This window comes from Oncorhynchus gorbuscha, linkage group LG15 (genome assembly GCF_021184085.1).
Source record: "Oncorhynchus gorbuscha isolate QuinsamMale2020 ecotype Even-year linkage group LG15, OgorEven_v1.0, whole genome shotgun sequence".
In the NCBI taxonomy this organism is placed as follows: domain Eukaryota; kingdom Metazoa; phylum Chordata; class Actinopteri; order Salmoniformes; family Salmonidae; genus Oncorhynchus; species Oncorhynchus gorbuscha.
In genome coordinates, this window is record NC_060187.1 from 79,281,420 (window position 1) to 79,306,291 (window position 24,872).

At 45.3% G+C, this 24,872-nt stretch overlaps 1 protein-coding gene across 3 annotated transcripts; it reads left to right on the top strand.

Moving 5' to 3' along the window:
• The first annotated feature begins 579 nt into the window (after window positions 1-579).
• LOC123998146 (cytoplasmic phosphatidylinositol transfer protein 1-like) lies at window positions 580-24,378 on the top strand. 3 transcript variants are annotated; one of them, XM_046303100.1, is made up of 10 exons: window positions 580-723; window positions 16,472-16,620; window positions 17,619-17,707; window positions 17,934-17,941; window positions 18,054-18,125; window positions 19,903-19,995; window positions 20,362-20,517; window positions 20,755-20,818; window positions 22,490-22,579; window positions 24,078-24,378. In XM_046303100.1, exons 1-10 carry the CDS (start codon window positions 595-597, stop codon window positions 24,224-24,226), a joined length of 999 nt encoding a protein of 332 aa, XP_046159056.1. In that variant the 5' UTR covers window positions 580-594; the 3' UTR covers window positions 24,227-24,378. The 3 variants fall into 3 exon arrangements, with proteins under 3 accessions (XP_046159056.1, XP_046159057.1, XP_046159058.1); XM_046303101.1 differs by having other exon boundaries at window positions 24,081-24,378; XM_046303102.1 differs by lacking the exon at window positions 580-723 and adding an exon at window positions 9,173-9,455.
• The last annotated feature ends 494 nt before the right edge of the window (window positions 24,379-24,872 follow it).

Sequence of the window (24,872 nt, forward strand, 5' to 3'; positions counted from 1 at the left end):
AAAAAGTCAAGGGCTCTGAATACTTTCCGAAGACACTGTAGTTGCTATTGTTTATAAAGGTTTATCTAAAAATAAACTTTTCTAAATCCCATATCAAGCACAAACTGAAAAAGTGTGTTGCATTATAAGGATAAACATTTTCCTACATATTGACTGCATGAACTTTACAAAAATCATGTGATCAAAGGTTGTGAAGGTTTTACTGCAGTTAATGGAACATTTCTGCAGTTGCTCTTCACCAACTTCCTCCAGCAACCATGGCCTGCATTGTGGGAGTCTCTATTGTCAACCAATCATTATTCTTGACATGACTGAAACAGGAACTAACTTTGCTGCGATTCTCCAACACCCTGTGCACTAGTAGAGATTGGAGAGGATTTGACAGGTGTAAGCAATATGGTAATAGATTCACCTTGCCCTCTGATAGGCTGTGTGGAAGTTTCACCATGTTGCTTATACAATTCATATCCTCTCAGATCTCCACGAGAGGTTGACATGGGAATATGACTCCCAGGGGTCTTGCGGAATTCTAGCATGAATGGGAGTCAACTGTGTAGGCCTAATAGAGTTTACTTAATAATATATATATATTTTATGTTAATTTCCCCATCCCCCTTCTGTTGGCTCACTCTCCGCCTCGCTCCAATTGTAGCCACTCCCTACTTTACCTCAGATGAAAAGGCTGTTACACATGTCCATATCCATGAGTTCATTCAATTCTGGGTAAGTAAGTGCAAGGGCTGCCTTCATTGCCAAATCTCGTAAAGTGGTTGTTATCAGCTGTGTACAGACAACTGTCTCGTGAGCAGCAGCCAAACGGAGCAGTTGCTATGGCTACTCACACGCAGAGCGGGGACAGACAGACGAGCATCTAAACATTTGACAGGACAAGATGGGACACTCCCATGTCAACCTGCATAAAGAGTAAGGTTTAGGGGTGCATTTTGGGATTGGGCCTGGATTGTACGATGTGCACACATGATACATGTTGAGTGTGTGATATGGGGGGTTAGAGACAGGGAGAATTGAAAACCGTGTTGATCTGAGCCTTGCTGTTGAAAAACCACATTAGTGTTTAACTTTTGGGTAGCACAGTTGCAACTTGCCCAACTTTACTCCTTGACTTTGAGCCTACATGCCCAATCTCAATGTGACCCACCAGATTCAGAAACATAAACCCCATTAGGAGGAAAAAAAGCTTGAAAACCTCTAGATTTTTGCCAAATATTTTGATTTAAAAAAACTGAGCATAACTGTATTTTGATTTAGTTTGAGAAAGATAATGGTTTCATTATAGTTTTGCTTTTTTAAACAGATTTGTTAATTTTTGTTTGTTTACAAAATAGTTATGATTAGTTTTTAGTTTCAGTTTTACTATAATAACCTTGCAACACAAACACAATAAGATACACATGAACGAACACACACACAGGACAGGAATAAAATAATGATTAACTGCTATGCCAAAACGGTCATAAAGAGCATTTTATCATTTAACTTCACTGATCTGAGAGGGATTCACCTGATGGCTGACACCTGTCTTTTTACCTATCAGTGAAAGATGAAGGTTTGGAGAGAACTGAGATGCAGAAACAATAATTGTGTCACGTTCTAGTTCTTGTGTTATCAATTTGTTTTAGTTGGTCAGGAAGTAAGTTGGGTGAGTATTCTATGTTTGTCATGCAGGTGAAAGAGGACCCAAAAGCGACTTAACAGAAACAGAGTTTATTTAAGTCCAAACAGGGAATAACAGAAATCCTCTAGTCTGTAGAGGGGAATAACTGGAGAAGCGGCCACAGACTGCAGGTCGCTTCGGGTAGGCGCAGGCCGTAGTTGACAGAGACACCTGCTCACACGCAGCATCTGATGAAGGCAAAAAACACGACAGGACAGGGCGATACACAATCACAGCAAAAACACGACAGGACAGGGCGAAACGCAATCACAGCATGGTGAATACTAAACAAGGAACCGACGGGACAGGAACGGAACACAAAGGAATAAATAGGGACTCTAATCAGGGGAAAGGATCGGGAACAGGTGTGGGAAGACTAAATGATGATTAGGGGAATAGGAACAGCTGGGAGCAGGAACGGAACGATAGAGAGAAGAGAGAGCGAGAGAGTGAGAGAGGGAGGGGGAGAGAGAGGGATAGAAGGAGGGAAAGAACCAAATAAGACCAGCAGAGGGAAACGAATAGAATGGGGAGCACAGGGACAAGACATGATAATAAATGACAAACATGACAGTACCCCCCACTCACCGAGCGCCTCCTGGCGCACTCGAGGAGGAATCCTGGCGGCAACGGAGGAAATCATCGATGAGTGAACGGTCCAGCACGTCCCGAGACGGAACCCAACTCCTCTCCTCAGGACCGTAACCCTCCCAATCCACTAAGTATTGGTGACCCCGTCCCCGAGAACGCATGTCCATGATCTTATGTACCTTGTAAATAGGTGCGCTCGACAAGGACGGGAGGGGGAGGGAAGACGAACGGGGGTGCGAAGAAAGGGCTTAACACAGGAGACATGGAAGACAGGATGGACGCGACGAAGATGTCGCGGAAGAAGCAGTCGCACAGCGACAGGATTGACGACCTGGGAGACACGGAACGGACCAATGAACCGCGGAGTCAACTTACGAGAAGCTGTCGTAAGAGGAAGGTTGCGAGTGGAAAGCCACACTCTCTGGCCGCAACAATACCTTGGACTCTTAATCCTGCGTTTATTGGCGGCTCTCACCGTCTGTGCCCTGTAACGGCAAAGTGCAGACCTCACCCTCCTCCAGGTGCGCTCACAACGTTGGACAAACGCTTGAGCGGAGGGAACGCTGGACTCGGCAAGCTGGGATGAGAACAGAGGAGGCTGGTAACCCAGACTACTCTGAAACGGAGATAACCCGGTAGCAGACGAAGGAAGCGAATTGTGAGCGTATTCTGCCCAGGGGAGCTGTTCTGCCCAAGACGCAGGGTTTCTGAAAGAAAGGCTGCGTAGTATGCGACCAATCGTCTGATTGGCCCTCTCTGCTTGACCGTTAGACTGGGGATGAAACCCGGAAGAGAGACTGACGGACGCACCAATCAAACGACAGAACTCCCTCCAAAACTGTGACGTGAATTGCGGGCCTCTGTCTGAAACGGCGTCTAACGGGAGGCCATGAATTCTGAATACATTCTCAATAATGATTTGTGCCGTCTCCTTAGCGGAAGGAAGTTTAGCGAGGGGAATGAAATGTGCCGCCTTAGAGAACCTATCGACAACCGTCAGAATCACAGTCTTCCCCGCAGACAAAGGCAGACCGGTAATGAAGTCTAAGGCAATGTGAGACCATGGTCGAGAAGGAATGGGGAGCGGTCTGAGACGACCGGCAGGAGGAGAGTTACCCGACTTAGTCTGCGCGCAGTCCGAACAAGCAGCCACGAAACGGCGCGTGTCACGCTCCTGAGTCGGCCACCAAAAGCGCTGGCGAATAGACGCAAGAGTGCCTCGAACACCGGGATGACCAGCTAACTTGGCAGAGTGAGCCCACTGAAGAACAGCCAGACGAGTGGAAACAGGAACGAAAAGGAGGTTACTAGGACAAGCGCGCGGCGACGCAGTGTGCGTGAGTGCTTGCTTAACCTGTCTTTCAATTCCCCAGACTGTTAACCCGACAACACGCCCATAAGGAAGAATCCCCTCGGGATCAGTAGAAGCCACAGAAGAACTAAACAGACGGGATAAGGCATCAGGCTTGGTGTTCTTGCTACCCGGACGGTAAGAAATCACAAACTCGAAACGAGCGAAAAACAACGCCCAACGAGCTTGACGGGCATTAAGTCGTTTGGCAGAACGGATGTACTCAAGGTTCTTATGGTCTGTCCAAACGACAAAAGGAACGGTCGCCCCCTCCAACCACTGTCGCCATTCGCCTAGGGCTAAGCGGATGGCGAGCAGTTCACGGTTACCCACATCATAGTTGCGCTCAGATGGCGACAGGCGATGAGAAAAATAAGCGCAAGGATGAACCTTATCGTCAGACTGGAAGCGCTGGGATAGAATGGCTCCCACGCCTACCTCTGAAGCGTCAACCTCGACAATGAATTGTCTAGTGACGTCAGGAGTAACGAGGATAGGAGCGGACGTAAAACGTTCTTTTAGAAGATCAAAAGCTCCCTGGGCGGAACCGGACCACTTAAAACACGTCTTGACAGAAGTAAGAGCTGTGAGAGGGGCAGCAACTTGACCGAAATTACGAATGAAACGCCGATAGAAATTAGCGAAACCTAAAAAGCGCTGCAACTCGACACGTGACCTTGGAACGGGCCAATCACTGACAGCTTGGACCTTAGCGGAATCCATCTGAATGCCTTCAGCGGAAATAACGGAACCGAGAAAAGTAACGGAGGAGACATGAAAAGAGCACTTCTCAGCCTTTACGTAGAGACAATTCTCTAAAAGGCGCTGTAGAACACGTCGAACGTGCTGAACATGAATCTCGAGTGACGGAGAAAAAATCAGGATATCGTCAAGATAGACAAAAACAAAAATGTTCAGCATGTCTCTCAGAACATCATTAACTAATGCCTGAAAAACAGCTGGCGCATTGGCGAGACCGAACGGCAGAACCCGGTACTCAAAATGCCCTAACGGAGTGTTAAACGCCGTTTTCCACTCGTCCCCCTCTCTGATGCGCACGAGATGGTAAGCGTTACGAAGGTCCAACTTAGTAAAGCACCTGGCTCCCTGCAGAATCTCGAAGGCTGATGACATAAGGGGAAGCGGATAACGATTCTTAACCGTTATGTCATTCAGCCCTCGATAATCCACGCAGGGGCGCAGAGTACCGTCCTTCTTCTTAACAAAAAGAACCCCGCCCCGGCCGGAGAAGAAGAAGGCACTATGGTACCGGCGTCAAGAGACACAGACAAATAATCCTCGAGAGCCTTACGTTCGGGAGCCGACAGAGAGTATAGTCTACCTCGAGGAGGAGTGGTCCCTGGAAGGAGATCAATACTACAATCATACGACCGGTGAGGAGGAAGGGAGTTGGCTCGGGACCGACTGAAGACCGTGCGCAGATCATGATATTCCTCCGGCACTCCTGTCAAATCGCCAGGTTCCTCCTGAGAAGTAGGGACAGAAGAAACGGGAGGGATGGCAGACATTAAACACTTCACATGACAAGAAACGTTCCAGGATAGGATAGAATTACTAGACCAATTAATAGAAGGATTATGACATACTAGCCAGGGATGACCCAAAACAACAGGTGTAAACGGTGAACGGAAAATCAAAAAAGAAATAGTCTCACTGTGGTTACCAGATACTGTGAGGGTTAAAGGTAGTGTCTCAAATCTGATACTGGGAAGATGACTACCATCTAAGGCGAACATGGGCGTAGGCTTATCTAACTCTCTGAAAGGAATGTCATGTTTCCGAACCCATGCTTCGTCCATGAAACAACCCTCAGCCCCAGAGTCTATCAAGGCACTACATGTAGCACCCGAACCGGTCCAGCGTAGATGAACCGACAAAGTAGTACAGGATTTTGATGGAGAGACTTGAGTAGTTGCGCTCACCTGTAGCCCTCCGCTTACAGATGAGCTCTGGCTTTTACTGGACATGAATTAACAAAATGTCCAGCAACTCCGCAATAGAGGCACAGGCGGTTGGTGATCCTCCGTTCCCTCTCCTTAGTCGAGATGCGAATCCCTCCCAGCTGCATGGGCTCAGACTCTGAGCCAGAGGAGGGAGATGGTTGCGATGCGGAGCAGGGAAACACCGTTGATGCGAGCTCTCTTCCACGAGCCCGGTGACGAAGATCTACCCGTCGTTCTATGCGGATGGCGAGAGCAATCAAAGAGTCCACATCTGAAGGAACCTCCCGGGAGAGAATCTCATCCTTAACCACTGCGTGGAGTCCCTCCAGAAAACGAGCGAGCAGCGCCGGCTCGTTCCACTCACTAGAGGCAGCAAGAGTGCGAAACTCAATAGAATAATCCGTTATGGACCGTTCACCTTGGCATAAGGAAGCCAGGGCCCTAGAAGCCTCCCTACCAAAAACTGAACGGTCAAAAACCCGAATCATCTCCTCTTTAAAGTTCTGGAACTTGTTAGAGCAATCAGCCCTTGCCTCCCAGATAGCTGTGCCCCATTCTCGAGCCCGGCCAGTAAGGAGTGAAATGACGTAAGCAACCCGAGCTCTCTCTCTAGAGTATGTGTTGGGTTGGAGAGAGAACACAATCTCACACTGCGTGAGAAAGGAGCGGCACTCAGTGGGCTGCCCGGAGTAGCAAGGTGGGTTATTAACCCTAGGTTCTGGAGGCTCGGCAGGCCAGGAAGTAACAGGTGGCACGAGACGTAGACTCTGGAACTGTCCAGAGAGGTCGGAAACCTGAGCGGCCAGGTTCTCCACGGCATGGCGAGCAGCAGACAATTCCTGCTCGTGTCTGCCGAGCATGGCTCCTTGGATCTCGACGGCAGTGTAACGAGCGTCTGAAGTCGCTGGGTCCATTCCTTGGTCGGTTCCTTCTGTCATGCAGGTGAAAGAGGACCCAAAAGCGACTTAACAGAAACAGAGTTTATTTAAGTCCAAACAGGGAATAACAGAAATCCTCTAGTCTGTAGAGGGGAATAACTGGAGAAGCGGCCACAGACTGCAGGTCGCTTCGGGTAGGCGCAGGCCGTAGTTGACAGAGACACCTGCTCACACGCAGCATCTGATGAAGGCAAAAAAACACGACAGGACAGGGCGATACACAATCACAGCAAAAACACGACAGGACAGGGCGAAACGCAATCACAGCATGGTGAATACTAAACAAGGAACCGACGGGACAGGAACGGAACACAAAGGAATAAATAGGGACTCTAATCAGGGGAAAGGATCGGGAACAGGTGTGGGAAGACTAAATGATGATTAGGGGAATAGGAACAGCTGGGAGCAGGAACGGAACGATAGAGAGAAGAGAGAGCGAGAGAGTGAGAGAGGGAGGGGGAGAGAGAGGGATAGAAGGAGGGAAAGAACCAAATAAGACCAGCAGAGGGAAACGAATAGAATGGGGAGCACAGGGACAAGACATGATAATAAATGACAAACATGACAATGTTTTGTGTTTCTAGGTTGGGTTTCTTGTTTGGCCTAATATGGTTTTCAATCGGAGGCAGGTGTTAGTCATTATCTCTGATTGGGAACCATATTTAGGTAGCCTGTTTTCTGTTGGTATTTGTGGGTCTTTGTTTTCAGTCTTTGTGTGTCTGCACCAGATAGAACTGTTTCTTTTGTGTTTTGAAGTGTTCAGTTTTCCATTAAAAAGATGAACACTAACCATGCTGCTCTTTGGTCCTCTCGATCTCCAGACGGCAACCGGTACAAATTGTGACATTGGCTGAATCAATCAATCATTGATCAATAATTTAATTAACTCGAGTCATCCAACAGTCTCAAATCTTTGGACCACAAAGGTTGGAGGCAAAAATCCCTGCTGACCAATTAATAATTAAATCAGTAACTGAATCCACCTATTAACTGGTAAACCTTTCCCTCAGTCAGTCATCCATCATTTTTTAAACAATCTCTATTTTAAGTTGCCACTGCTCTGGCCTTCTCTGGAGGAGCTCATATGTATAGATCTGTAAGGAAGGGAGAGATAAATCAACTTTGATCTGGTATAAACAAGATGGAGAAAACCCAATCCAGTGAGAGGACATAGTGAAGCTATTACCACAATGCTTATCCAATCATTTCAGATCTATAGAGTACTCATGGATACGGGTTACGGGTCAATGTGGGACTTCAAACAGGATCAAAAACCCTACGACCCTGTTCCTGGAGAGCTACCCTCTTGTGGGTTTTTGATTCAACCTGTTGTAACTAACCTGATTCAGCTTAACAACCAGCTAATTATTAGAATCGGGTGCTCTAGATTAGGGTTGGTGTGAATATCTACAGGACGGTAGCTGTCCAGGAACAGGGCTGGAGAGCCCTGCTCTATAGAGACCTTAGGGAAGGGATATTCATCTCTTACCCAACGAAGTCCGGATCCTGCTGGTTTCTACCTGATAATTAATTAGACACACCTGGTGTCCCAGGTCTTAATCAGTCCCTGATTGGAGGGGAACAATAAAAAAGTTAAAAAGCAATGGCACTGGCTTCGAGGTCCAGAGTTGAGTTTGAGAGGCTTATGGGATTCTATAGCGCTGACCCAGTATAGCTTCGCCCCTGTGTTATGACCCATATAAACGCAAGCATTTGTTCCTCCTTTGTCACATTTAATAGTAGGGAAACAATACAACTCAAGCTTGGCATTCATCATGACCACTAATGCTGTTCACTTCTCTCTTCCAAATCAAATTTTATTTGTCAGATACACATGGTTAGCAGATGTTAATGGAAGTGCAGTGAAATGTTTGTAGTGTAGCGAAATGCTTGTAGTGTGGTGAAATGCTTGGGAAACAAACCCAGTACTCAAGGACAAACACAGGCAATAGATACAATGGTGTCTGTACTCATTGACTAAACATGGATTCAATTAAACTCAGTTCAAGGTCATGGTAATATAATATCAACGCTGGGGCTGTGCTTAATAGAAGCACTCATGGCTCTCTGCTAATATTTAATCCAACCCACCACTTAACTACTGCTCAGTGCTAGCCATTCATATCAGCTGAGAGCTGTCAACTTTGGCTGTGTGAGAGAGAGAGCAGAAACCGGTACATAGGTAAAGTAAGGTGGGCGTGAGAAGATGTGTAGGGCGAGACGGGGAGGGAGATAAGGAGAAGGCGGGAGTGAAGGAATTTGTGAGGAACTGAAAGCAGGGGAGGGCGGCGAAGGGGAGAGGGAAGAGTGCCGAGCAGAGAGCAAGATTACACGTGAGAGCAGTCCAGAGAACGAAAGTAAGAGACAGAGGAGAGAGAGAGAATAGCAGGACAGGTACGCTGGCGTGGATTATGGAGTTGAGAAGGTTTCAGTCTTACCTCACAAGTTAATTACCTGTTGCTCACTGGAGGACAAGAACAAAGAAAAGTGGAGAACAAAGAAAGAGTAAACTAAGGGCAACGGAGAAAGAGAGAGAGGCATAGGGGGAAACCAGGGGTAGAGGGCGACAGAGAGAGGGGGGAACCATGGGTAGAGAGAAAGGGAAGGACAACAGATGAATGTTGAGAGAGGGAGGGTGGATATTAATCGGGAGATAAACAAAAAGGAGGAGAGAGAGGGGGGGGGAGAAAGAAAAAAACAAATAGATACACATTGACAGAGTGGACTGGACTTCAATGAAGCACTGACATCAGCAAAATAAAGGGGGAGAAAGCAGGTCACTGCAGTCCGAAGTAGGTGCTGTGCACTGTAGTTCCTTAAGCACGCTTACTATGCAACAGGAGTTAGGACAAGCAAAGACAGACAGACATTCACTACACGATTGAACCATGTTGCTGAAGGAGTATAGAATATGCATGCCACTAACTGTGGAAGAGGTAAGTGTGTGTGCACTGGATGTGTATGTCGGGGGTCTGTGTGTTTGTGGCTCGGGGGGGTCTCTCTCGTGTGTGTGTGTGTGTGTGTGTGCGTGTGTGTGTGTTCGTGCCTATGTGATTGAATGTGTGTATACTGTAGCCCACTGTTGTTAAAATAAGGTGACAGATTTGAATGTGATCTTGAAAATGTTAGTTGCTAGAATACAGATGTAGAATCTTCAAATGATCACCCTGTTCTTGGACAGCTTGGGGAGGATTTAAGGATTTAATTTACGATAAATGTATCACCCCCGACAAAAATGTCCATTCATTATAATCCATATAATTCAGATTTCCTGTTGCTGCTGTAGCAAACTGGCTCAAATGAAGATCCTACATCTGTAACAACATTAAGCACAGGCATCCTGTAGTTGAGTAGTGTTGTTCATGTGGCTGGCACTCTGTATGGTTCTGCATGTACCTAAACCTCAGCTGTTTTTCTCTCTCGCTGACTCTTTAAAAAAAAAGTGTTTTATTTTATTTTTAACCTCACAAACAAGTTGGACTGGTTGAGGCTTACAAACGTCAACGAAGGCATTTGGCCCGGAGGTTAAAAACAAAGGACAGATTCTGCCAGGGAGTAAGAAGTGGTGGGTGGAAAAGGGTTTAGGGGGAAGGTGCTCTAGAGTGCCCTCAAAGGGAAGGTCCTCATTCCCTCCAACCACCAGAACAAAGCAGTTCTCCCTGTCGTAGTGTTTAAGTCTGAGTTATCTGTCTGGAACAGTGTTATGTAGTTGGTTATTATTACAACATGCCGTGCCGGAAACTTCCATTGATACTTCACTCTAAAACCAACTTTGGTCGGTTGTTAGACCACTTCTGTGGTCTGGAAACGTGACAAACTTTAGTGGTCCTTCTGTAGCTCAGTTGGTAGAGCATGGCGCTTGTAATGCCAGGGTAGTGGGTTCAATTCCTGGGACCACCCATACGTAGAATGTATGCACACATGAATAGAAGAATGTAGAATGTATGCACACATGACTGTAAGTCGCTTTGGATAAAAGCGTCTGCTAAATGGCATATATTATATTATTATTATATTATTATATTATTATTATTAACTTTAAGCTCACTAATGTTTTAGTGTTTGTAGAAGCTTTAGCTAGAAGGATCACAGGGTTTTTATGGATCAAAATGGAGCTTAGGTGGTGGGCCTGGCCAATGGTGCGGTAGCCGACCAAAAATGTTTGAGGCCTTCCTGTTGACCGCCGTTTTAAAGCAAATTTCCTGCAATTCTGCTATGAGGCTGAGGAGAGAAATGTACAGTTTTACAGATCATTTCCTGCCATTCTAAACATGTTGCCATGGCTTATGCTATGTGAATGACTCAAAATAAAGTCAATGGAGTCAATGGAGGAACAAAGTCAATGGAGGCCCCATGCCATGACAAAAACACTCCTGAATGTATAATTTTAATTGTCCCGGACTTTCTCTCTCTTATTTTGGTGACTGTTGATCCTCAGAGATGATAATATAAACATGTATACAGTTGAAGTCGGAAGTTTACATGCACTTAGGTTGGAGTCATTAAAACTAATTTTTCATCCACTCCACAAATGTATTGTTAACAAACTATTGTTTTAAAGTTGGTTAGGACATCTACTTTGTGCATGACACAAGTCATTTTTCCAACAATTGTTTACAGACAGATTATTTCACTTATAATTCACTGTATCACAATTCCAGTGGATCAGAAGTTTACATACACTAAATTGACTGTGTCTTTAAACAGCTTGGAACATTCCAGAAAATGATGTCATGGCTTTAGAAGCTTCTGATAGGCTAATTGACATAATTTGAGTCAACTGGAGGTGTACCTGCGGATGTATTTCAAGGACCACCTTCAAACTCAGGGCCTCTTTGCTTGACGTCATGGGAAAATAAAATAAAATTGTAGTCCTCCACAAGTCTGGCTCATCCTTGGGCGCAATTTCCAAATGCCTGAAGGTACCACGTATGCTATTGTTTGTACAGATGAACAAGTATAAACACCATGGGACCACGCAGCCGTCATACCGCTCAGGAAGGAGTCCCCTAGAGATAAACGTACCTTGGTGAGAAAAGTGCAAATCAATCCCAGAACAACAGCAAAGGAAACTTGTGAAGATGCTGAAGGAAACAGGTACAAAAGTATCTATATCCACAGTAAAATGAGTCCTATATCGACATAACCTTAATGGCCACTCCAAAACCGCCAGAAAAATGCCAGACTACGGTTTGCAACTGTACATGGGGACAAAGATCCTACCTTTTGGAGAAATGTCCTCTGGTCTGATGAAACAAAAATAGAACTGTTTGGCCATACTGACCATCGTTATGTTTGGAGGAAAAAGGGGGATGCTTGCAAGCTGCAGAACACCATCTGAACCGTGAAGCACGGGGGTGGCAGCATCATGTTGTGGGAGACTGGTGCACTACACAAAATAGATGGTGTCATGAGGAAGGAAAATGTATGTGGATATATTGAAGCAACATCTCAAGACATCAGTCAGGAAGTTCAGCTTGGTCACAAATGGGTCTTCCAAATGGACAATGACCCCAAGCATACATCCAAAGTTGTGGCAAAATGGCTTAAGGAAAACAAAGTCAAGGTATTGGAGTGGCCATCACAAAGCCCTGACCTCAATCACTTTGGGGCGGCAGCATAGCCTAGTGGTTAGAGCGTTGGACTAGTAACCGGTCTCTCTTATCATTGCTATGCAGACGACTTCTGATGACCAGGTGGCGAATCGCATCTCTGCATGTCTGGCAGACATATCAGTGTGGATGACGGATCACCACCTCAAGCTGAACCTCGGCAAGACGGAGCTGCTCTTCCTCCCGGGGAAGGACTGCCCGTTCCATGATCTCGCCATCACGGTCGACAACTCCATTGTGTCCTCCTCCCAGAGCGCCAAGAACCTTGGCGTGATCCTGGACAACACCCTGTCGTTCTCAACTAACATCAAGGCGGTGGCCCGTTCCTGTAGGTTCATGCTCTACAACATCCGCAGAGTACGACCCTGCCTCACACAGGAAGCGGCGCAGGTCCTAATCCAGGCACTTGTCATCTCCCGTCTGGATTACTGCAACTCGCTGTTGGCTGGGCTCCCTGCCTGTGCCATTAAACCCTTCAACTCATCCAGAACGCCGCAGCCCGTCTGGTGTTCAACCTTCCCAAGTTCTCTCACGTCACCCCGCTCCTCCGTTCTCTCCACTGGCTTCCAGTTGAAGCTCGCATCCGCTACAAGACCATGGTGCTTGCCTACGGAGCTGTGAGGGGAACGGCACCTCAGTACCTCCAGGCTCTGATCAGGCCCTACACCCAAACAAGGGCACTGCGTTCATCCACCTCTGGCCTGCTCGCCTCCCTACCACTGAGGAAGTACAGCTCCCGCTCAGCCCAGTCAAAACTGTTCGCTGCCCTGGCCCCCCAATGGTGGAACAAACTCCCTCACGACGCCAGGACAGCGGAGTCAATCACCACCTTCCGGAGACACCTGAAACCCCACCTCTTTAAGGAATACCTAGGATAGGTTAAGTAATCCCTCTCACCCCACCCCCCTAAGTTTTAGATGCACTATTGTTAAGTGACTGTCCCACTGGATGTCATAAGGTGAATGCACCAATTTGTAAGTCGCTCTGGATAAGAGCGTCTGCTAAATGACTTAAATGTAAATGTTAAATGTAAGGTTGCGAGTTCAAACCCCTGAGCTGACAAGGTACAGATCTGTCGTTCTGCCCCTGAACAGGCAGTTAACCCACTGTTCCCAGGCCGTCATTGAAAATAAGAATATGTTCTTAACTGACTTGCCTGGTTAAATAAAGGTAAAAAAAATATTTTTAAAAATCTGTTAGAAAATTTGTGGCCAGAACTGAAAAAGCTGGTGCGAGCAAGGAGGCCTACAAACCTGACCAGCTCTGTCAGGAGGAATGGGCCAAAATTCACCCAACTTATTGTGGGAAGCTTGTGGAAGGCTACCAAAAACGTTTAAGGTGAATGCACCAATTTGTAAGTCGCTCTGGATAAGAGCGTCTGCTAAATGACTTAAATGTAATGTTTGACCCAAGTTAAACAATTTAAAGGCAATGCTACCAAATACTAATTCAGTATGTAAACTTCTGTCCCACTGGGAATGTGATGAACGAAATAAAAGCTGAAATAAATCATTCTCTCTACTATTATTCTGACATTTCACATTCTTAAAATGAAGTGAAGATCCTAACTGATCTAAAACAGTTTTTTTTAACTAGGATTAAATGTCAGGAATTGTGAAAAAGTGAGTTGAAATGTATTTTGCTAAATGTATGTAAACTTCAGACTTCAGGGGCAGGTCTGTTATCTTTTCTCCATAGTTTATATCTGGTTTTAGTCATTTAAGTTTACACTCACAACGTTTTTCCATCCTTTTTCCATTCCATTTTATTATAAGATTTTATTTTTTTACTGTTTGGACATAGGCAGCCCGAAAACACACTAAGGAAGCCCGCCCAAGACTTTTCTTTGCAGAAAAAACCCTGGATCGGTGGCTTGTGTATATCTATCTGAAAATAGTCTCTGTAAAATCACACAGAACCAAATTCTAAGGTGAGATTCATTCCACGTGTGGAACTCTGACTCTCACGGTCTGATGGGGAAGCGCATTAAGATTCCTATGCAGCTTTAGTGGGATCAGCTTATAGTTCCACAGTCAAACCATAGCACTGTTTATGCAATGTCTGCACACACACACACACACACACACACACACTTCTAATTATGAGGGAAGTGTAGCTGGCTATGCTAGTAGGTTGGTGGATTAAGACACAGGTGCGTGTGTTTCATATTTAGTCAAAAGCTGGGGGACAAATAAATACCGGTATGTGTTAGTTTCGTATTTAGTCAAAGGGTGGGGCACATTCACATAATATAGTTGCTGTCTCACCGCACTGGATGTTTCAGTCATGTTTCAGTACAACACATTAACCACAAAACTGTCAAAGAGAAACATAACGCTGTGTGGGTTTGTGTTGTTAGTCAAAGGGTGGGTGACACATTCACATAGAGAGTGACCAGACCAGAGACATAGATATCTATTCACATAGAGAGTGACCAGACCAGAGACATAGATATCTATTCACATACAGAGTGACCAGACCAGAGACATAGATATCCATTCACATAGAGAATGGCCAGACCAGAGACATAGATATCCATTCACATACAGAGTGACCAGACCAGAGACATAGATATCTATTCACATACAGAGTGACCAGACCAGAGACATAGATATCTATTCACATACAGAGTGACCAGACCAGAGACATAGATATCTATTCACATAGAGAGTGACCAGACCAGAGACATAGATATCTATTCACATACAGAGTGACCAGACCAGAGACATAGATATCTATTCACATACAGAGTGACCAGACCAGAGACATAGATATCTATTCACATACAGAGTGACCAGACCAGAGACATAGATATCTATTCACATACAGAGTGACCAGACCAGAGACATAGATATCTATTCACATACAGAGTGACCAGACCAGAGACATAGATATCTATTCACATACAGAGTGACCAGACCAGAGACATAGATATCTATTCACATACAGAGTGACCAGACCAGAGACATAGATATCCATTCACATACAGAGTGACCAGACCAGAGACATAGATATCTATTCACATACAGAGTGACCAGACCAGAGACATAGATATCTATTCGCATACAGAGTGACCAGACCAGAGACATAGATATCTATTCACATACAGAGTGACCAGACCAGAGACATAGATATCTATTCACATACAGAGTGACCAGACCAGAGACATAGATATCTATTCACATACAGAGTGACCAGACCAGAGACATAGATATCTATTCACATACAGAGTGACCAGACCAGAGACATAGATATCTATTCACATAGAGAGTGACCAGACCAGAGACATAGATATCTATTCACATACAGAGTGACCAGACCAGAGACATAGATATCTATTCACATACAGAGTGACCAGACCAGAGACATAGATATCCATTCACATAGAGAATGGCCAGACCAGAGACATAGATATCCATTCACGTAGAGAATGGCCAGACCAGAGACATAGATATCCATTCACATAGAGAATGGCCAGACCAGAGACATAGATATCCATTCACGTAGAGAATGGCCAGAACAGAGACATAGACATTCAGTGATCTTAACATCTGTCTATAGAACAGGACTAGGTAAACACTGTCAATGAATGGTTCTGGGTTTCCCAACCCAAGTCTTATAACTGCCTTAAGGACTTGGGCAAGTAACAGCTAGATACTACTGGTCTAAGGTCAGAGTTCAGGTGGGGTTCCATGCTTCAACAAAGGAGGGGTGCCCGACAACAATTGGAAAAATATTTTAAATACATTTTTAAATCTACATTTTTTACGTTTAACCTTTAACTAGTTAAGAACAAATTCTTATTGACAATGACGACCTACCCCAGCAAAACCCAGACGACGCTGGGCCAATTGCGCACCGCCCTATGGGACTCCCAATCACAGCTAGATGTACAGTAATGCAGCTTTGATTCGAACCAGGGACTGCAGTGACACCTCTTGCACTGAGATGCAGTGCCCTAGACCGTACCACTCGGGAGCCCAAATAAAGGGCACACCAAGGAAAACTTACAAAATGACATTTGATGCAGCTTTAATCCGTTCAGTATACAGGGGACTGACGTTTCCACGTCAAGCTGATGGTCAGGGCACACACAGGAAGAAGGCAGCCTTTTCACAGATCTAAGGTTAGTTGTTCATTGTTGTCCTAATGGATAAGGTTAGGGCTGTGGAGGAGGGTGAGCTAACCTTAGATATGTTCCTAAGAAAAGCTCACCGTGAGCAGTCCATAAAAGCGTCCGGTTTTATGATAAATCAACTGACTGCTGTACGATCTACATTAATTGGAAGAAGGATGTGGTATTAAGACAGGACTGTGTGAATTGTCTCCCCCCCCCCCAGTATAAGATTGGGCAGCTGTACATGATCAGTAAACACAGTAATGAGCAGAGCGGAGGAGGAGAGGGAGTGGAGGTGGTGAGGAACCAACCAGACACACATCCCCAACATGGCCTGGGACAGCTCACTGAGAAACGCATCTACCTCAATAGGTAACACACCCACATTAACACTGTACCTCAAATCAAACTTTGTCACAAGCGCCAAATACAAGTGTAGACAGTGAAATGCTTACATACAAACCCTTAACCAACAGTGCAGTTCAACAAAGAGTTAAGAAAATATTTTATAATAAACTAAAGTAAAACATTATAAAAAGTAACACAATAACGAGGCTATATACAGGGGTTACCGGTACCGAGTCAATGTACAGGTTAGAGGTGATTTTGTACATGGTAGGGGTGAAGGGACTATGCATAGATAATAAACAGCCAGTAGCAGCAGTGTACAAAACAAATGGAGGGGGGGTCAATGTAATAGTCTGTTGGCCATTTGATTAATTGTTCAGCAGTCTTATGGCTTGGGGGTAGAAGTTGTTAAGGAGCCTTTTGGTCCTATACTTGGCGCTCCGGTACCGCTTGCCGTGCGGGAGCAGAGAAAACAGTCTACGACTTGAGTGACTGGAGTCTCTGACAGTTTGGGCTTTCCTCTGACACCGCTTATTATATAGGTCCTGGATGGCAGGAACCTAGGTCCCGTTCACACTACCCTCAGTAGCACCTTAAGGTCAGATGCCAAGAAGTTGCCATACCAGGCGGGATGCTCTCGATGGTGCAGCTGTACCACATACACACACACCCACTGTACCTCACACACTCCTAGCACTGCTCAACCAAGAAATGATACCAGCAGTAACACACACACACACACACACACCTACTATCCCACACCCACCCCTATGGCCTAGCCCTAGATCGTAACACACACACACACACACACACACACACACACACACACACACACACACACACACACACACACACACACACACACACACACACACACACACACACACACACACACACACACACACACCTACCATCCCACACCCACCCCTATGGCCTAGCCCTAGATCATACCGCACACATACATCTACCTCAGCGACGATAACAGTACATTCCTCCCCTCTGTCTGTCTCTCTCTCTGACAGTAAACTGCCATCCTGGGTGAGTGTGTTTGTCCCCAGGGTCTTCTATGTGACAGAGAAGGCCTGGAACTTCTACCCTTACACCATCACAGGTCTGACAACACTATTCTATCCAACACATACGCAGCCGTTTCACCTGCTACCAACCTGTTCTTCCTATAGGTTCAAGTCAACTGTTTCCTTGTCTGCACTTAGATTTAAACCCAATCTATCTTATCTAGACCCAATTTACTTTTAAACCTTGTTTGTTCCACATGTTTTGAAATGTGTGTATGGTGTGTCACTAATAATGTTCCTCTCTCCGTATGTGTGCTTCAGAGTACTCAGTAAGTATTCACACATCATATACATGCAGTAGAGCTCATCCCTCTCCAAATATCTGTATACTTAACCTCATCTGTCTACTCCCTCCCTCCATCCATCCTTCATCTACTGTAGGTCTCCTTCCTTCCCAAATTCAGCATCCGTATTGAGACCAGGTTTGAGAACAACAATGGTGACAACAATAATGTGAGTATGACTGAAGGAGAGAGAGAAGAGGGGGTGAGAGACTGAAAGAAGGGGGGGAGAGGGAGGGAGGGAGGGAGGGAGGGAGGGAGGGAGGGAGGGAGGGAGGGAGGGAGGGAGGGAGGGAGGGAGGGAGGGAGGGAGGGAGGGAGGGAGGGAAATTGCAATCTTCTCTGCAGTGTAAGGAGAATGCTCATCAAATTGATATGGCCATTATAAGGAAAACAAGCAAAGGCCAGAATGCAATAGCGTCAGATCTATTAGCCATCCACGGTGTTTGTGTGAGAGGGAAAACGCAGGGTACATGCTTGTATTACAGGCTTGTTTCACCACCTTTTCTGGCCTTGTCACGGAATTCTGACACAAACACAATTCTAAGCTGGTTTGTCCCTACATGGTGCCCCTGTCATTTTGGGATAGAACCTGGGAACAAGACCGAACTCGTCTGGCTGTTGGCTGTTAGTGTGTGTATCCAGAAATGTGGCGAAGCTTGTTTCAACCTTCTCCCAGCTACAGGTTACATGTGTTCATTTTTAGCAGAAGCACACACACATTAATGCACACATGCTCCCCCCCACACACACACACACACACCACAATCCATACATACACCTCTATTACAATGCACAACAACATAGAGGACATCTAAACAGCACAAAAGCACAACCAAAACAGAGGAATATCAGCAGGTTTAAAGGATGAGGTAAAAGAATGCTTTTGACATGGAAAAATGGCAACTATGACAAGTGTCAACAGTCAGACAGACAAGACATACCTATATGAGAGGACAGGTTCTTAAACACAAGAGACACAGGGCGTAATAGGATCTGAAACACAGCTGATTATCTGACTGTGGGTTTGTCTCTCTGCTCTGCTCTTTTTTTAAATACCAGCAGAGGAATGAACATCTTCAAAAGAGACATTACTCTCTCTTTCGCTTTCTGTCAGGACAAGGGAACAGAACAGAAACAACAGTGACTTTTATCTCTCTTTCTTTGATAAGTGTCTCGTTTCACCCCCGCTCGTCCATCCTCCCCTCCTCCCTCTGCTTGTCTCTCTCTTGCTCTGTGATTTAGTGTGCTCCCTCTCTCTCCCTTACCCCTTCTCTCCACCTCTTTCTCTCTCCCCTAATCTCCCTGTCTCTCTCTCTGTCTGTGTGTGGTGTTTTGCTGTAGTGTAATGATTTGCTAAAAGACTGAGGGTGGAGTATTATGATGGGTGATACATTGTGTGACCTCACTATTACATCTACTAGGCCCTGGCTCCAGTGTGTGTGTCAGTCTATTTCCTCATCTACTAGGCCTTGGCTCCAGTGTGTGTGTGTCAGTCTATTTCCTCATCTACTAGGCCCTGGCTCCAGTGTGTGTGTGTCAGTCTATTTCCTCATCTACTAGGCCCTGGCTCCAGTGTGTGTGTGTCAGTCTATTTCCTCATCTACTAGGCCCTGGCTCCAGTGTGTGTGTCAGTCTATTTCCTCATCTACTAGGCCCTGGCTCCAGTGTGTGTGTGTCAGTCTATTTTCTCATCTACTAGGCCCTGGCTCCAGTGTGTGTGTGTCAGTCTATTTCCTCATCTACTAGGCCCTGGCTCCAGTGTGTGTGTCAGTCTATTTCCTCATCTACTAGGCCCTGGCTCCAGTGTGTGTGTGTCAGTCTATTTCCTCATCTACTAGGCCCTGGCTCCAGTGTGTGTGTCAGTCTATTTCCTCATCTACTAGGCACTGGCTCCAGTGTGTGTGTCAGTCTATTTCTGAGTGACCTCCCCCTCTGCTCGGTTGCAGGTATTTGGAGACAGGCCCACCCCTGCAGAGAGCGTGAGCCACCTGGATATCCTCATTGACCCCATCCCTGACAAACACTACAAGGAGACAGAGGTACTAGCGTGTACACACACATTTCCTCCCCTGACTTCCGCAGTTCCAGTAACTTCAGAAACAAAGATCAATCAGCAAGACACATAGCTGAAAACACACACACACTCACTATCTCACGCAGAGACAGAGGAAGATGTACTGTAGATAAACACAAACATAAATACAGAGACACTTGTACAATCTATGCATCTTGGGCCCCAGATGCCTATCATGTTGAATCATTCATAGATTATATGTGAGGCATTGAGCAACATCCTGCTCACACAGGCCTGCACACACGCACTCCCACACCCACACACCTCCCCCTCTACACACCGACCAGCGATTTAGCTCAGTCAGCAGGTAATGTGTACTTTGTCTCTGTAGGACCTGAGCCGCTGGGTGTCTGAGAAGACGGGCCGAGGACCCCTGGTGGAAGGGTGGCGTAAGGACAGCACCCCCATCATGTGCTCCTATAAGAGGGTGCAGTGCAGTTTCGAAGTCTACGGCTTCCAGGGAAAGACTGAGGACTTCATACACAGGGTGAGAGGAAACTACATTTACCATCATGCGTCAGGTTGAGAACCTGATAAAGACCTACGGGTCAAAATGTTGTTTAAGGAAACACATTTGACAGCATAGATTGCGTGTGGGGAATCTTTTCTTTTGGCTCGACATATACACTGATCTCCAGCAGCACCTGCTGAAAACCTTTGGATGTGTTACTTTAGATGTGTTTCTTTAAGAAATGTATTTTCTCTGGTGTGTATGATCTGACAGAACATCCAGGACATCCTACTGGTGGGGCACAGACAGGCTGTGGCCTGGACAGACGAATGGCACGGTCAGTAGAGGTCATGGTTATAATGCCTTATAACATATAGCACATGATTATAATAGGACATGGTTGTAATGCATTATATTATAGAACATGTTTATAATGCATTATATTATAGAACATGGTTGTAATGCAATACATTATAGAACATGTTTATAATGATTCAAAGTATAGGACATGATTATAACAGGGCATGGTTATAATGCTTCATAACATATAGAACATGTTTATAATATGACATGGTATAATGATTTATAACATAAGACATGATTATAATAGGGCCTGGTTATAATGCTTCATAACATACAGAAAGAACATGTTTATAATTGGACATAGTTATGTTTTATAACATATAGGACATGATTATTTGACTCTAACTGCTCTTAAATGCAAGTAAAACTAAATGCAACCAATCGCTGCCCACCTGTCCAGCATCACTACTCTGGATGGTTCTGAATATGTGGACAACTACAAATACCTAGGTGTCTTGTTAGACTATAAACTCTCCTTCCAATCTCACATTAAGCATCTCCAATCCAAAATTAAATCTAGAATCAGCTTCCTATTTCGTAACAAAGCATCCTTCACTCATGCTGCCAAACATACCCTCGTAAAACTGACCATCCTTCCGTTCCTCGACTTCGGCGATGTCATTTACAAAATAGCCTCCAACACTCTACTCAACAAATTGGATGCAGTCTATCACAGTGCCATCTGTTTTGTCACCAAAGTCCCATATACTACCCACCATTGCAACCTGTACGCTCTCGTTGGCTGGCCCTCACTTCATACTCATCGCCAAACCCACTGGCTCCAGGTCATCTACAAGTCTCTGCTAGATAAAGCCCCGCCTTATCTCAGCTCACTGGTCACCACAGCAGCACCCACCCGTAGCACGCGCTCCAGCAGGTATATCTCACTAGTCACTCCCAAAGCCAATTCCTCCTTTGGCTGCCTCTCCGTCCAGTTCTCTGCTGCCAATGACTGGAACGAACTGCAAAAATCACTGAAGCTGGAGACTCACATCTACCTCACTAAATTTAACCACCAGCTGTCAGAGCAGCTCACAGATCACTGCACCTGTACATAGCCCATCTGTAATATAGCCCATCCAACTTCCTCATCCCCATACTGTATTTACTTAACTTGCTCTATTGCACCCCAGTATCTCTACTTGCACATTCATCTTCTGCACATCAATTACTCCAGTGTTTAATTGCTATATTGTAATTACTTCGCCACTATTGGCCTATTTATTGCCTTACCTCCCTTATCTTACCTAATTTGCACACACTGTATATAGCCTTTTTTCTACTGTATTATTGACTGTATGTTTGTTTACTCCATGTCTAACTCTGTGTTGTTGTATGTGTCGAACTGCTTTGCTTTATTCTTGGCCAGGTCACAGTTGTAAATGAGAACTTGTTCTCAACTAGCCTACCTGGTTAAATAAAGGTGAATAAAAAAAAAATTAATAGAACATGGGTAATATGCCTTATAACATGTAGGACATGATGATAATAATGGGACATGGTTATAATGCATTATGATACACATGTGACATGTTTATAATGCATTATGATACACACGTGACATGGTTATAATGCATTATCATACACATGTTACATAGATATACTAATGTATTATAATCTCATCCGTCTGTGCTCTTCCCTACAGGGATGAGTTTGGAGGATGTGAGAGAGTATGAGCGACAGATACAGGAACAGACCAACAGCAAACTCAAATCAACCCAGAACAACAACACAGGTGACTATTATAGCTGGGACCATAAACGGAAAGTGATCGACACCGATCACTTATCCAAGGCATTTTTCTGATATCATTCATTATGATAAGTACTCTAGAGAAATGTGAAGTTTGAAATTAAATGCGTTTTGCAAATATGGGTGATTGTTAATTGGATAATTGATGTCTTCAACCACGACTAGTATTTTAAAGGATAATAATAAAACTGTGCAGTTCACATTAATGTTAGAAACATATCGTTCTATTTATCATTATCTTATCTGTACAGGCAATTTATCGCGATGGGGTTTGTGTCCATATCACCCAGCTGTAGTACCTACTAGTCTACTACTGTACTATTCTATATTGTATTTTAACAGAGAAGGAGAGAGATGAGAAAAGGGGTGGTGGGGTAAGAGAGAGAGAGAGACAGAGAAGGTCAAGTGGAGAGAAATGAGAGAGTGATGGAAGGAAGAGTGGATGGAAGAGGGGGAGAAGAGGGAGCATAGGGGACCTTTTGAGAAAGTAGGGGTGAGGGAGAAAGTGCAAGGAGGGGGAGGGGAAGAAGGGAAGAGCATGCAGAGGTGGAGAGGTGGCGAGAAGGACAGTAAGATCATTGAGAGAACAAGAGGTAAGAGAGAGGGAAGAAGCTAAATAGGTATTTCGCAGAAAGGAACCTCAGTGAGAGCAGAGGAGTGAGCACAATATTGCCTGGAGACTCAAACTGAATTCTTCCTCTGCTCTATGTTAGCTACATACTTCAGTCTGAGAATGCAATCATTGAAATTAGTTTGAGGTGATGTTTAAATGAGGGATGTTTTTACAAAACATAGTATAGTGGATAGTCTATAACCAATCAGAGTATCAAAGCCAATGACGAATTTTCTAAACCCTGATTTACCCACCTGTGTTCTGGCTCTGGCCCAACCCATCGGTTTCTGGGACCAATCAGAACTGTTAGAATATGTTTGCGTTCTAGAAATCGTTGGGTAGGTACTCAGATCCAGAATAATTGCAGAGAAGAAACTAATGTCCGTGGGTGGGGTATATCGTTTGGCTGGAACAAGGAGTTTGGGTAGCTATTGCAACACTTACTGCAAATTGCAACCCTAGTGTGTATGTGTGGTCACTCTGCCCCCTGCTGGTGAGTCATGAGAAGTTCGGACGGTTGTTGCTGCTGAATGATATCAAGGGCAGCAGCCACAGTATGGCCCATAGAATGTTCGTGTGGTATGCGAGACATGAGGCTGAAATGGATTTGCAGTCATTGCTCACTCTCTCTGCTGCAGCTCGCTGCGCTGTCCTGATCACCTACAGGCCAGAACATGCTACTGCAGGCGCCGAGCAGATTTTTACCCAAAAACATTTCATGCCATTCATCTCTTTTTGAAAAAAAAGTGTATTTGAATTTTTATTATGGGTGTGTGAACTGTGAAGGGATGTGTATTTGAATAATTTAACCACTCAAATTCTTCTTCGTTCCCTTCATTCCCCCTGCCTCTCTCTTTCTCTTTTGCAGCAGCCCCTCGTCCGGCGTACTCTCGCTCTATGTCCGTCACAGATGAGCGCTCTCTGAAGAAGATGGGAGTGAAGACTATGGCCATGTCTGACCCCTCCACCTCCACACTGCCTCATAGTACTGTCCGCCTTAACTCCACCCCCGAGTAACACACGTTCATACTGATGCATCAATTCCTGCCTGCTTAAACCCCTCCGTGACAGTAACTACACTGCAGCAGTTCCTTTTTGTTTTACGGCCATCCACCACAGACACATTTAACCAGTAAAGCTACACTGTCCACAGAAGCAGCACTCAGTCCACTCAGTCCTACCCTTTCTCCAGTCTTTCTCCAGCTGTAACTATATAACCCAACCCCTGTTCTACCCTTTCTCCAGCTGTAACTATATAACCCAACCCCTGTCCTACCCCCTCCAGCTTCTACCCTTTTCTCCAGCTGTAACTATATAACCCAACCCCCTGTCCTACCCCTTTCTCCAGCTGTAACTATATAACCCAACCCCTGTCCTACCCCTTTCTCCAGCTGTAACTATATAACCCAACCCCCTGTCCTACCCCTTTCTCCAGCTGTAACCTACCCCTGTCCTTTCTCCAGCTGTAACTATATAACCCAACCCCCTGTCCTACCCCTTTCTCCAGCTGTAACTATATAACCCAACCCCTGTCCTACCCCTTTCCAGCTGTAACTATATAACCCAACCCCCTGTCCTACCCCTTTCTCCAGCTGTAACTATATAACCCAACCCCCTGTCCTACCCCTTTCTCCAGCTGTAACTATATAACCCAACCCCCTGT

Coding starts and splice junctions, on each gene's coding strand:
- LOC123998146 (XM_046303100.1), top strand. CDS start 595: ATGTTAATTTCCCCATCCCCCTTCTGTTGGCTCACTCTCCGCCTCGCT. Junction 18,126..19,902: donor ACAATGGTGACAACAATAAT/GTGAGTATGACT, acceptor GCTCGGTTGCAG/GTATTTGGAGACAGGCCCAC. Junction 22,580..24,077: donor AACCCAGAACAACAACACAG/GTGACTATTATA, acceptor TCTCTTTTGCAG/CAGCCCCTCGTCCGGCGTAC.